The 13,897-nt window shown below is 32.6% G+C and overlaps 1 protein-coding gene across 13 annotated transcripts in view; it reads left to right on the top strand.

The window, feature by feature from the left end:
• RYR3 (ryanodine receptor 3) overlaps positions 1–13,897 on the top strand; it is a 222,397-nt gene that overhangs the window by 156,566 nt on the left and 51,934 nt on the right. For all 13 annotated transcript variants that reach the window (XM_068684285.1, XM_068684283.1, XM_068684279.1 and 10 more), the window contains exons 58-65: positions 2,541–2,656; positions 2,951–3,018; positions 3,914–4,035; positions 8,896–8,945; positions 9,362–9,422; positions 10,389–10,627; positions 11,248–11,329; positions 12,888–13,018. In XM_068684285.1, coding sequence (XP_068540386.1) covers positions 2,541–2,656; positions 2,951–3,018; positions 3,914–4,035; positions 8,896–8,945; positions 9,362–9,422; positions 10,389–10,627; positions 11,248–11,329; positions 12,888–13,018 — 869 coding nt within the window. The remainder of the gene's footprint in view (positions 1–2,540; positions 2,657–2,950; positions 3,019–3,913; positions 4,036–8,895; positions 8,946–9,361; positions 9,423–10,388; positions 10,628–11,247; positions 11,330–12,887; positions 13,019–13,897) is intronic.

Raw genomic sequence — 13,897 nt, 5'->3', positions numbered from 1 at the left:
ATATGTGATCATAGTAAATACAAAATGCAACAGTAGTATAATTGAGGAGGCAGAAGATTCAGAACTTCTAAATTAGCAACCAGCAGCTGTCAGTAAGATCATGGGAAAATAAATCTGAGGCCTGATACTGTAAAGTGGTTTTTAATCTAGTACTTAAGAAAAATGTTGTTTTGAATTTTCTGAACTAGTAAGACAAAGTGGGCATTTTTGTGGGCATTTACTCCTTAACTTGCTCAAGCAGAACAGCATATTATTTGTACTATAAATTGAATTGCTGTATCTGGACATATGTTGGCCTTTGGGATTTTACTCTGTCAAAATTAAAATAGCTTATTATTATACTGTATTTCTGGTTTTGTGTGATGGATTTGTGAGTTACTGTATCATAGCTGTCATTTACATATTACATGCAAAATTCCTGAGCACATAGGAAACTGCCATTTTGCTAGCATTAAGCATTTTTGTAATCTACACTGTATTCATGAACAACATTTTTTGTATGTACATAGAGACATATTTACTTGTTTTCATTTGTTTTTTCTTCAAATTTGTGCCTTTAGTGAAAGTATACATCCAAAAAATTATATAAATTGATTATTAGGATCTGCAAAAGTTACCTTCAGTGGTTTCAGTTGGCTTTACCAATTAATACCATTTTTAAGATATTAGAAGATAGAGCTCTAAAGATACATTTCTGCAGTACTTCAGAGAAAAATTCAGTTCTACAAAATATGTAGGTTCTCAGCTTGAAGTCAAATAGTATGCATTCTGGTAGGCATTTTTATATCCTCTATAACTGCTTTAGAAATATTGTGTAAGAGAAGGAAATTTGGTTCCTGCAAAGGAAAGGTCCTTGAAATATCAATGGAATTGCTCAAAAGCTGCTTTTAATACCTCTTTACAGCTGCATCTGTTATGGTTAGGAGGGCAGTGTTTTGAGTGTTGAATAATGAGATAAGTCAACTTGAAAAGAATCTTTTCAGGCTGTTTGTGGGCTATGGGCAAAGAGTTGCAGTAATTGTCTGTATCAGGGTGAGTCAAGATTATTGTCCAAGTGTTTTCTTCAGATGAATATGTACATATCTTAAGTAAATATAAAATCTTTTAAAAGTACTTTTAAAATCTTTTTAAAGTACTGATTGAAATTATCACATTTTCAGAATGACATTTTTAAAATGTAGGACTACAGAATCAGAATCATTGAATAGTTTGGGTTGGAAGGGACCTTAAAAAATCATCTTGTTCCAACCCACTTACAGAAACACCTTCCCCAAGACCAGGTTGCTCAATGCCCAACCAACCTGGCCTTGAACACTTCCAGGGATGGGGTGTTTTAAAGATGCTTTAAGCATCTTTCAGCCTATACACGTGCTTTTGATGCTGTCTTTTGTCATTTAACATAATTACATTAAAAAAACAAACAAACAAAAAACTTAGGAAAGTACTTGTAATCTTTTAGTAACCATAAATTACTATATAAACTCAAAAAGAGAATATTTACAGTGACTTCACTGAAAATTCAGGTAAATACTTAGTTGCTTTATCCTCTGTGAAAATGAGCCAGCAGGAGACATCTGTCAACCATACATAGCTCTTATTGCAGTCATGTATCATGTACATGAATAAATACATATCAAATAATTAAGCATGTTGTAAATCAGTTAATAGGTCATAAAAGTATGTAAACTTGCACTCTTCAAATAGATTTTTTTTTGTCTTTAAGTGAAAATCTAAGATGGGGGAGATTAGAAAAGTCCTTTTACATCTATGTATAAACTGGTATTGGAATGCATTTCTTGGTTTCCTGGTTCTGTTCTCCAGACTATAACTGTTCTTCTTCTCCTACCCATCTTATAATATGGTCATGAACTATGTTCTTATTATTAGTGTTTTCATTGTTAAAATTTCTGCTGCATCAACCTTCTTCTGCAGAATTACTGATTTCCTTGGATTCACCTCGTAGCTGTTTTATCTAATCTTCATTTATCCTCCCTAATTTGCTTCTGAAACAGTGCTGAAGAATTTCAGGACAAGTGATCATTTCCTCCAATCTAGAGGAAATGATGGACAACACTGAGTCCATCAACTTCTTTGCTTTCCTGCAAGGAAGTTTATTCCATGCCACAAACTTCCCTGCTTCTTTTCTATCCTTCTGTAGCCCAATAAATCTGCATTCAATGTTTTCTGCATCTCCGTTAGCCGGGTTGTCTTCTCTAAATGATAAAGGGAGAGTCTTCCTATCTACTGCTATTTGAACTCTACAGAAGCATTTGAATATAGCCATTATGCATAGCCAGTGTTTCCTTATCGTTATGAGTTGTTATGATGGAAATTTGAGTTAGAACATGAAACATGAACTGTTTTTAACGTTTCTTGCTATGCAATTAATAACTAAGAGTTGCTGTGGAAGGTCATTTTCTGCTATTTACAAAAATTTACCATAAGCAAAAGATTAAAAGGAATAGAATGCTTCTTAGTACTGTCAACATTTGTACTACTGTCTTCAGCAATGCAATTTATCTGAATGCTTTCTAAAATAGGGGTCTGAATGACATGGATTTGGATGCTTCATCCATGGAAAAGAGGTTTGCCTTTAAGTTTCTGAAGAAAATTTTAAAATATGTTGACTCTGCTCAAGAGTTCATTGCACATTTGGGTAAGTTGCAGATTTTATTTTGAAAATCATTCAAGTCATTGATATTTAAATATTTGGATTGATATGTCTAAACTTGTAGAGACCACTACTTTTATTGCCTTTAAGAAACTGTAATTCTGTCTTTAAATTTGCAGTTTGATTTCTTGGTCATCTTAGCCAGTAACTGGCTAAACTGTTTCTGCTGTTTTCTTTGTATTTCTTAAAAACTAAGTCTCTAAGGTTGTACCACAGCTAGTGTGTTGTTTATTATTAACCAACTTTTTATTCATGTCTACCTTTATTGTGTCTTTGCAGAAGCCATTGTAACCAGTGGAAAAACTGAAAAATCTCCACATGACCAAGAAATAAAATTCTTTGCGAAAGTGAGTGATTTAGTACTTCAAGTTATATATATATGTATATATATATATATATATATACATATTACAGATGTAATATATATCTATAACATTCAGAACATGGAATACAGAACATATACAGAACATAGAATTCTGTAATGTAAGACTTCTTTTCAGGTAACAGAAATATATCTTTCCAATTATTTTTCATGGTAATTAATGAATGATATGTCATTAAAAGATATTTCCAAATGTGTTCCAGAATAGCTCAATATATTTGCTGGATTCAAACGTTTCAGATGATTTCAAAATATTTCAATATATTTGCCGAATAGATTATACATGATAAGGAACATAGAAATTAAAAGGCAGCTCATTTATTACATGAAATGAAATCCTCTTACTAAATATATACATTGATTATTTTTTTTTTTTTTTTTGCCTCAGTATAAACTGAAGCATGTAGTATTGTTTATTTAACAGGAATAAATATTGCTATGCATAGTAATTTCTTACACATTTGTATGACAAATGTACTAAGATAAATGCTGTTGATGATCAAATTTGAAGTAAGGAACATTTAGGATTTTATTTAGGAGCTTAAAAAAAACCTTCTCCTTTTATATGTGTACTGGACAGTTATATGAAGAGTGGAGAGGAAAAATGTGAGAAAACTGAGCTTGCAGTATTAGATCCAAAATAGATAGATCTGTGTAACACTGTTTAATATTCTTGTAGCTTTTAATTTAAATTATAATACTTAAGATTTTAATTTATGTGACTTCATATCTGAAATGAGAAAATACAACTGTAACAGAACTTCTAAAATTGCTTGATTTCACTTTGACAAATCAGAGCATTGTTGCTACACTTACCATTGTGCTCTGTGAAAAATACATTTTGTATCTGTATTTCTTAGGTTCTTTTACCATTAGTTGATCAGTACTTTACAAATCACTGCCTGTACTTCCTGTCTTCTCCAACAAAAACACTCAGTAGCAGTGGATATGCATCGAATAAGGAAAAGGAAATGGTAGCAAGGTAAGTAGCAAATTAAGATACACAGGAGTTTTTTATATAGATAATAAAAAGTCTCTTAGGTTAGTTAGTTCAAAAGCTCACTTTCCTGAAATAAAAAGTGAAATAGTTTATTTTTTTAACAGAATTGCAGATTATGAATAGCATTCTTCATCTTACTATTCTTTAATATCTGATTAAAGAATTAAACATATACATTATATATTAAAATATATTAATTATACATATTATTAATTATATATCGTTAAAGTTCAGTTTCCACATCAGTTCCATCAGTTTCATATGTAAGGAAGTTCTGTTTATCCTTTAACTATCCCTGTAGATATTATAGTGAATATTTCAATACTTAAGAACTTTATGAAATTAAGCATTTTTAAAAAAGGTTTTCTTGGTTAAGTTAGATACCACTGAATGTCTCTTTAGTGTCTTATGATTTTGATGAAAACTCGTCTTTATGTAGACTAGCACCCTTATTAATTAATAGTAATTAATTGACTAATTAATTGTCAAGGGCCTAGAGTATTGCTTGCTTAGCAACTCTACTGCCATTGTCTCCTGCCAACCTCATTGTAAACTGAAGACAACTAGTCATTTTGTATTGCTATGTACTGTGTATAATCGCTTGTTCTTTCTGGTGTTATCCAGTATCCTCTGGTTTGACCAAAACTAGAGAAGCTTGTGTACTTTCAGTTTCATTGCTAAACAGAGAACATGCCGTTCTAAGACAATAAATTAGATTGTTTTTCTAATTACAAAATGTAAAGAACCCTCAACCTTATCTAAAATATCTAAATATTATCTTAAAAAAAATCTAAATATTATCTAAAATTATCTAAATTATAATTTAATTATTAATTATTATTATTTATAATTATAATCAGACAAGATGAAAAAACACATTTAACATACTAATTTCATATTTATGGGTCTAAAGAGAGAAACTTAACAAAAATGGTGATATGTGAAAGGAGATAGTACACATTCTCTGCATATAAATTTCAGATTTATAGAATCATTTAAATCTTTCTCTCCCAGTACGATATTACTTCTAATAACAGTTCTCTGATATGTTAGCATCATGTCCCAGGTTCATTCAAGGTGTTCTCATGCAACCTTGTTTTTGCTTGTGCTGCAGATGACATTCAGCTAACAGTGAAATGAATATTAATTACTAAAGAATACACAGGAGTAGACAATTTATTAAGAGCTGCTTCATTACTTGTTTTGCGTCCCTGCTTTGTTTATTGTACAGCTAATCAAAAATAAAATCATGTTCTCTTCTTTTATCATGACTTTTGACACTAGATTTGTCATTTGAATTTCGTAAACATTGACTTGTGGGTATGGACTGTTCTTTATTTCTTCTCATACTCAGCATTTTCTACTTGGAAATAATAGAAATGCCATATAATCAAACCCATATACCTAGTGCTTTAGCAACTGTGTTGAAAAGGTAGCAAGTTACTGAGAGACACTTCAGAAAGTTGTCCTTCACCACTGCCATGTCCAGATAAGCTTTCCTCCTCTGATTTTCTCTTCATAATCTCAGTGTCCTTCTTTACAATTAATTATTTTCTGATGAGAATGCTCATTAATTATCATGTCTGGCATAAAGTAAAAAGTTCTACTGATATAAACACTTTTCAGAAGTTTTTATTTCAGCAAAATATAAAATGTATGAGCAAAATCTAAAGCAAGTTTATGGGATAAGGAAAATAATAGTTCTCCAGGCCTAAGACTTCTCTCAGAAGAATTTGCACATCAAACATTATGAAGCAGGCATTATTTAGTTGACAGACTGCACTACAGATTTGATCACCAAAAAAAAAGTTTTGCCCAGGCCTTGTCAAAGGTCCTAGGTATGAGACAACTGAAGTACTCTTGCAGGAAATTCTGTATTTCTTGACATTCGGGTTACTGAAAGAACTGCTATAATGCACCATTTGCCATCTGTGAAAGTAGAGAACAATTCCAGTCTGTCCTGGAGTGCTGAGGATAGTACAGTGCTCTTGGGGTCTGACCTTTAGTAAAATTATCTAATATACCCCCAAAATGGGTTGCCTTGTGCTAGAATGCCATAAAAAAGGGCACAATGGTCTTTTAATATCTTACCACTGCGTGTTTTCATGAAGCTTGGAACAAACTGAAGGATGACTAAGAGTTAACTGAGGCATGTGTTGGGAACATATGTACATGTAAGATGTTGTTAGGAGATGCTTGGAGTGTAGATCACTGGAGAGTCCTTAGGGATCTATTTGATTTCTTCCATTATGTCCCATCTATTGCTTTTTATTATTCTAGCTTGCTTTTTTTTCCCAGGTTCTACATTCCCGTTACTGAATTCTTGTTCTAAATTCTACTCCCAATGGCAAAATTCAGAAACAGCTGGCTGCCTTTCCTCATCCTCTCTCCTGTTTTTTATTTCCCAATGGAGTTTTGTCAACCAGGATCTTTTGAGAAGACATCTGCCTGTGTCATTGTCAGAATGATAGCTAAAAGGAAGAAAGTCAGGGAATCCCAGCCTGGTCCTGTGAAGCTTTACTGAGATGGAGTCTAGGTGGTGCTGGAACAAAGGGCATATGAAGAAATATCACTAGTCACACGTCAGATAGTTTTCAAGGCTTACTTAGAAGCTGGGAGTTGTATGCTTCACTGAAACACTCAAATAGTAGGCTATAGATCAAAAATGATGTCATTCATATTCAATTCAGGCATTTCTGCATTTCTTTTTGTAAATAATTTTGAAGCCTGAAAGATGTTGGTACAGAGTTCTTATGCTAAGGTACTAATGTACTAAGGTATGTTTCCCTGTTTTCACCGTGAAGAAATACTTGTAAGTGAGATAGTATCACAACTATTAATAAATGATGCTGTGAGCAATAAAACTAATAAGGCTTAATTTCTGATGGATTTCTATTTTATTGTTGATAACAGTTTCTGATTGAAACTTAACCCACTGTTGGGTCATTTAAATGGTCTCATATTTTAATTTTCAAATATGAGAAAATGTGAAAATACCATGGTGAAGCTTTTTAGGGGGAATTATAGTTTCTCTCTTCTCTACAAAATTGCTCACTCTCCCCTACCCCCAAATTTCTGGAATTTTATAGTTTTCTAGACAAGTATACCATGTCAGATTTAGTTGGAATCAGCTATTTGACTCAGTTACTCTAAAAAAATCAAAAAGAGACAGTTACCTTTTAACTTATAATGTCTTGCCTTTACAAAAATATGACTTTGATTTTTCTGCAATTAACATTTTAAAATGAGTATTTAATTTCTTCTTAACTATGACCGTCAGATAATATTTTTGTCATCAATCATTTTTTTCTCCCCATTGAAGGTATGCTGCTGGTTATTTTCTGTGAGAAATTTTGTATTATAATCTTTCAAACTGTATTTTACTCCTATGATTTATTTCTTAAGCTGTCAATTTCTCACATTTCCTTCATTCTGTTTACCAGTGCTAACTACTTTTTCCAGTAGATATAAATTTTTAAAGTAGAGTTTGTTTGCTTGTTGTTATATTAGACCAGACCTCTAGGTTTGCTCTAATAGAACTTTCTAGGGTCCATCTTTCCATTTATCTTCTGACATGTTTTTTTTTTTGTTGTTGTTATTGTTGGTTTTTGTTTTATTTATTTATTTAATTATTTATTTATTTATTTTCCCTAAATTATTATTACACTTTTTTTACCGTCTTCTAGGTAGGTTTTAGTTTTTATATTGCAGGTCCCCATAACAGTATTCCTAAGATGCTAAGATGCTGCTTTTCTGAGCTGTCAGGTATATTTAATGCAAACGTACAAGATGGTCCTCCAGTAGCTAGGGAAGTTAGTTCAGGTTCAGGAGAACTGAAATTTCATTTTATTTAATATCATGCTTCCTTTCTGAATTTCCCTATGTCAGTCAGGTCAGGTTTATAAAGTTAGAGAGATTCTTATTAGGCTTTTACAAAATACCTTTACAAAGGTAGGTAAAATAAGTTAGATGTATAGCATGCTTGCTATTAGAAATCTAAAAATATCTTACAATTCTTTATCTATCCTTAGTTGAGAAAATTAGCTATCAGCATTTTCCTCTTAAAGGAAGTATTTTTTTCTTGATATTGTGCAGATAAAAATGACAATCTTATTGGTAAGAAACTATATCAATTTCTTAAGTATGTTTGCTTCATTTTGTTACATTTTAATTCCATTTGTAAGGTGTATCACAGATGATAAGGAAGTCTTCCTAGCTGTCTTTGTTTTTGGAGGTTAAGGTAGCCCCTTTAATCTCAAGAGTTGGTGATTTTTCTTTTCTCTTAATTATCCTATTATTTTGACAGATAGGTTAGACATGTAAGCTCCTGACATACTTGCCAGAAATCTGTAAATATTTCAGGATTATCATGAGCAATACAGAAGGCAAAACATTTGCAAAGGATACCTTCTCAAATTGTTTGAAATAGTATGAAGATTTCTAGAAAGAAAAAAAACAAGAAAATATTTCTCAGTTTTTTTCTTGTTCCTACCAAAATTTCTTGCTCAGAAATAATTCCTAGCTATAAAGAGTGACTCAACCATATTGCATATATGCAATTGTTGGAATCTGCTGTAATGAAAAGACGATTTCATGTTTCAAGTAATTTCTGAATTAGAGAAGTTTAGAGAAAGAGAGAATGAAGAAGCTTCTGAGATTATGCTGCTTAATGCAGTTATTTCACTGACTACTGTCATCATGTGTGATTTGAAATGCTCCTTCCAGGAACTATGTTGTGTTTTCTCTTTCATATTCTTATTATTCTTTACCTCATATATTCTAAACAAATCTTTAATCTTTGTCTTGTCTTGTCTTGCTGTTTTCTGTTCTCTTCTTCTTTAGCCTGTTCTGCAAACTAGCTGCTCTTGTTAGACATAGGATCTCAATTTTTGGTAAGTTGTTAAGAAAGATCTTAATAAAGTTAAAAACATGAAGAATGTGTAACAGTTATTTCTATCTTAACTGAACCTTTTTTCAAGCTATAAGCGTGAGGAATACCTCTTTTAAAGGTACTGGTAGGAAAATTATGAAAGACATTTATAAACTACAGGATACAAAGCTCATAATATTTCAGGGTCAAGTGATAAAAATGATCCCTAAGTAGACACCAATTTCTCTTTTCAATTTTTTTATACAAATGTACTTAAGAAAATGAAAGTTAGTTCTAGAACCAGACCTAACTCCTGGGGTGGAAGATGTATTCCATGTTCTGTTTAACCTGCGTATTTCCAGTAGTGACATTTTAGATTATTAGATTATCCTACATTTTCTGTGCTATTGTGTTCTCACAGTATCTCTTTCTAAACAGGTAGTGATTCTACAACAATGGTTAACTGCCTGCACATCTTAGCTCAGTCTCTTGACACTCGGTAAGTTTTAAAAAATTGTACCAACTACAAAACTACATAGGCATCACAGAGTTTTCTGGGGCAATTAGACTATTCCTGTATTATTTACTCCGTATTTGTAATTACTGATAAAATTTGTAATTATTGATAAAAAACTAGTAGTTTCAATATAACAACCTCCATATTAGCACATGCAGGGGTTCATTGTCTGTGATTAAAGTATTGAAAACTCCTGTCAAGCTCTCCAAGAGCATTTGAGGACTTTATTGAGAGAGACAAGTGACACAAACTTTGGAACTGCAAGTATTGATGCTTGTAGATAGCTATTGTTCTATAGTAGGTATCTACTGTTCTAATACAACAGTTCAGTGCATTGTTCAAAATTTGGCATTAGAAGTGCCAATATGAGAATGTATGGGCTTTTTACTCACTTCTACCTTTTACCATTAAAATGCTAATGCAGATTTAAATACCATCTAGGATAGTTTTCTTATTTGAACTGTTTTCTGGCCTGCTTATGTTGTGCAGCAACTTGACAGCGCGCATGACACAGGAGAACTTCATCAAACATTTGGAGAAAAGTGCAAGATTAAGGAATGGGACTGGAATGCTTGCATGAATGTTGCATTTTCTAGATTTAGGGTGTTTTGAAGATAGATAAATGTGTATCCTGATTTGCATACCTACTGTGGTATCCATAAAAATTTAGGGGATGGTGATGTTTTCTGGGAAGGCATTGTCATACAGATCACAAAAACAGGAGCAAGAAGTCTGCGAAAGCAGATTCTTTGCTGTTATTATTTTGTATGAAATACTACAACAAAATTGCTGCTTATTTAGGTACTACTGTCCAATTCATAATATAAAGTACATTGAAACCTGTGTATCTTCAAAGACTGATAGAATGTTAAGTAATGTGTAGTTCACATATCTGTAGTATATTGTAGATCAATGTAAAATTGATATTTTTCCTTTATTATTTTTCAGAACTGTTATGAAATCGGGATCTGAGTTAGTTAAAGCTGGATTACGTGCCTTTTTTGAAAATGCAGCTGAAGATCTGGAAAAAACTTCAGAAAATCTTAAACTTGGAAAATTTACCCATTCACGAACACAAATCAAGGGTGTTTCACAGAATATCAATTATACTACAGTAGCATTGTTACCTGTCTTGACATCAATTTTTGAGCATATTTCACAGTATCAGTTTGGAGTTGATTTACTTTGTAAGTACTTTTTTAAAATTTTTGAATTATTTTATGTTATAATAATACTTTTTTTTTTAAATAATTAATGCAGAAATTCAAAGGAATTAATTTCCTTTTAGTAACAGATGTATTTCCAGCACTAATGCTTTTAAAGTTTCCTTGATTTATTTATTTATTTATTTATTTTTGCATATTTTAACTTACAATTATCAAAATGCTTCCTTGAGATGCAGCAATATGCTATTCTTAAATGTCTTAAACTATGTTTGGGGGTTACAGTTCCACAGCAGAAGGTGATTCAAAGATAGATAGCAAATAAAAAGCTTTAAGAAGGTGGGGAGCCTCTAGATCATGTTTCTAGGGGCTATATATGCAGACTGAATGTGGTTTAAGTTAAATTACATTCCGCAAATGTGATAGTCTGCACAATTTTTTTTAACAAGTATCTGCTGGCTTCTTTGAATGTCTGATGATCTGTTTTGGAATGCATGTAGATGACATATAAGTATCAGAGAAGTCGAAGATAAATCAAAGTTTTAGACACCATGTATTCAGTGGTTAAAATTACATTGTTTTATATTTAGAAAGTAGTCTTTAGCTGAACAAATACTGATTACCTGCTTCTTCTTTTCCTCTAGTGGGTGATGTACAGGTTTCATGTTATAGAATTCTTTGTAGCCTCTATTCCCTTGGGACTGGGAAGAACATCTATGTTGAAAGGTATTGAGTGAAAAACTCAGCTTGCAAAATTTTCTTAGGAGTTTGTTGTGTATGTAATAAAGCGTTTTGAATGAAAAGGGAATCTGAAACAGTGTGAACATGTTTAAAATACACTTTAGGTGGAATGTGGTTGCCTATATCTCAGAGTTCAGTTCTACACAAAGAAATGCTAAACTGAATAAAAGCAAAACAAATAATCCTGCGTATTGCTGTGTATCGTCAGGGAGTTTAGTTCAACTATCGGGAAAACTAATTTTTTCCTTGGGTCACCGTTAAGCTTCCCAAAGTTTGGCTACTGCATATTACCAGACATGCCTGTGTGGTAAGTAGGTCGAGTACTTAATGTCTGTCTTACACATAAATCTAAACAAAGTTCTCAGAACAGTTGTCTAGAACATAAAATCCTAACCATATGTAGAGCGTTCTGACACCCTTTAGCTCTACAAAGGAATTCCATTTACCGGTTAGTTGTGTTTTAAAAAGAGTGGGTCTTAAATTCTTTAAAGAATCTACTGCTTACAGTATAATCCAAAACCTGGATTTCAGATCCTCTTCCATTAGACGAGGCTCATATCTGTATCTGCTACTTCAGAAAAAGGAACCATAATTGCTAGTCTATCAAAAGACAGGAGCAGAGGTAATTCATTAACCCTTCCTATTCTTCTGAAGCCTATATTTTAGGCACTGTACGTGATCTTAAAAGTTTAAAATTTACATGGTCTAAGAGATACTAAACTAAATAGAGCTCTGTAGTCAAGTTAGGATAGCATTTGCATAGGAATGCTGTTCTCCACTTCCATCTATCCAGAATTTATTCAGTAATTGTTCCATGTAAAATGCAAGAGCTGTCTGGTGGGCAGTTCCTCTTTCTTCCCATGTGCATGAATGTACGTGTGTGCAAAATCTCTTTTTCACATATCTGCACATTTAGCCATTTATATGTGCATCACGAAATTATAGAGCTACGGTTTTGTTTTTCTTTTTTTCTTCTTTTTAGACTTAAAAAATCTTTAATACACTTTGACACAGATCTTGTAGGCAAAATAGAAAGTGCCTCACTCTCACTCTAACAATAGGAGTCAGGATGATCTCACAGGAAATAAAATTGATCATCTTTTAATTGCTTTTTAAGGGAAGAACTCAAAGCACTCCACTTAGTTGGCAAGAGCCATAAGCACTGGATGTTAGGCATGGGTGTAGCAAAGCAATGAATATAAAAAGAAAAGATAGAGCATGACCACTGACCTACACTTTTTGCATGTTGTAGACATGTTTTCTGTAGTCTGTAGTTACACTGAGAGAGAGACAGTTCACCTTTAATGTAAAACATTTGGTGTGGGGTATTTTTTAAAAAATGTATTCCTGTACCATTGTAATTTCCAATAATTTCGTTCATGTGAGAAATAAAATTTTTCAAAATTGTCAAATAGTGCTTGTGTTACAAAGATAAACTGAATCTGCAGTAAATGTTAATGTTGCTTTATAATGCATGCTAGATATTGGAAGCCCAGTGAAAGACTTTTTTCCTCTGATAACTTTTAGTATCTGTCATATACAGGCAGCGCCCTGCACTTGGTGAGTGCTTAGCATCTCTTGCAGCAGCCATTCCGGTAGCATTTCTTGAACCTTCTCTCAACCATTACAACCCATTGTCTGTCTTCAACACAAAAAGTGCAAGAGAAAGAGCAAGTAAGTAATGTTCCTCAGGAAAAAATAAATGATTGAATAAAGCTGTTTGCTTCTCCCCAAATATTAGAAAGAAATTGTTTGTTTGTTTGTTTTTAAATGAGAAAACTGCTACTATCACTATATTGTTGTTTGTCATTTTAGCCTTGCTGAGACTATGTCAGCATTATTCCCTTTCTTCTCACATATCAGTGTTTTTCTGAACATCATGTTTGAATTCTTTGCTGAAGTTGAATACAGTAATATTTGAAGCTTAACCTAATACATCCACATTATAGAAGGTTTTAGCAAATTGTATAGTTATGTGTTCTTTCTAGCAACATGCTAGTTTTTAAGTTTTTTAGTTTTAAATGGTTTTTATTCATGTGAACACAAAAGTTATTTATTCTACCAGGTTGTCTTACCAGTACTCTAATGCAATTCAATATTGGGAGTTCCTGGCAGAATTCGACTGATTCTGTGAAACTTTAATCAAGGGAGCAGAAGTCCCTCTACACAGTTTTTCTTCACATGCTTCTATTTCACTTATTCTTGACAGACTCTCAGGAGGTAGATTTGCTGAGTTCATAAACAAAGTACACTTAAGTTTTAGTCTTACCCATAACCTTGAGCTGGTCATAATATTACTAAAAGCCTGTTTGTATCCTGAAATGGATTTGATTTTTTTGCAGGTGAACATGAAAGTTTTGAATGATTGTGATAATTATGGCCAGTGTTTTTCTAATATTGATACAAGCTCTCAGTTTTTCCACTTCTACATAGTTGGGCTGGTTAGCAGAAAACTGCTGGACACTATATGTGTGAGGCTGCTATTGTCTACATCAGTGCTATATGCACATCATCAGAAAGACATAACTTATTAGATAAGAGACTCTTGTATGT

This window comes from Anas acuta, chromosome 5, assembly GCF_963932015.1.
Source record: "Anas acuta chromosome 5, bAnaAcu1.1, whole genome shotgun sequence".
NCBI lineage: Eukaryota > Metazoa > Chordata > Aves > Anseriformes > Anatidae > Anas > Anas acuta.
Note: the sequence above shows the minus strand (reverse complement) of the source record. Positions and strands in the feature narration are given on the sequence as shown.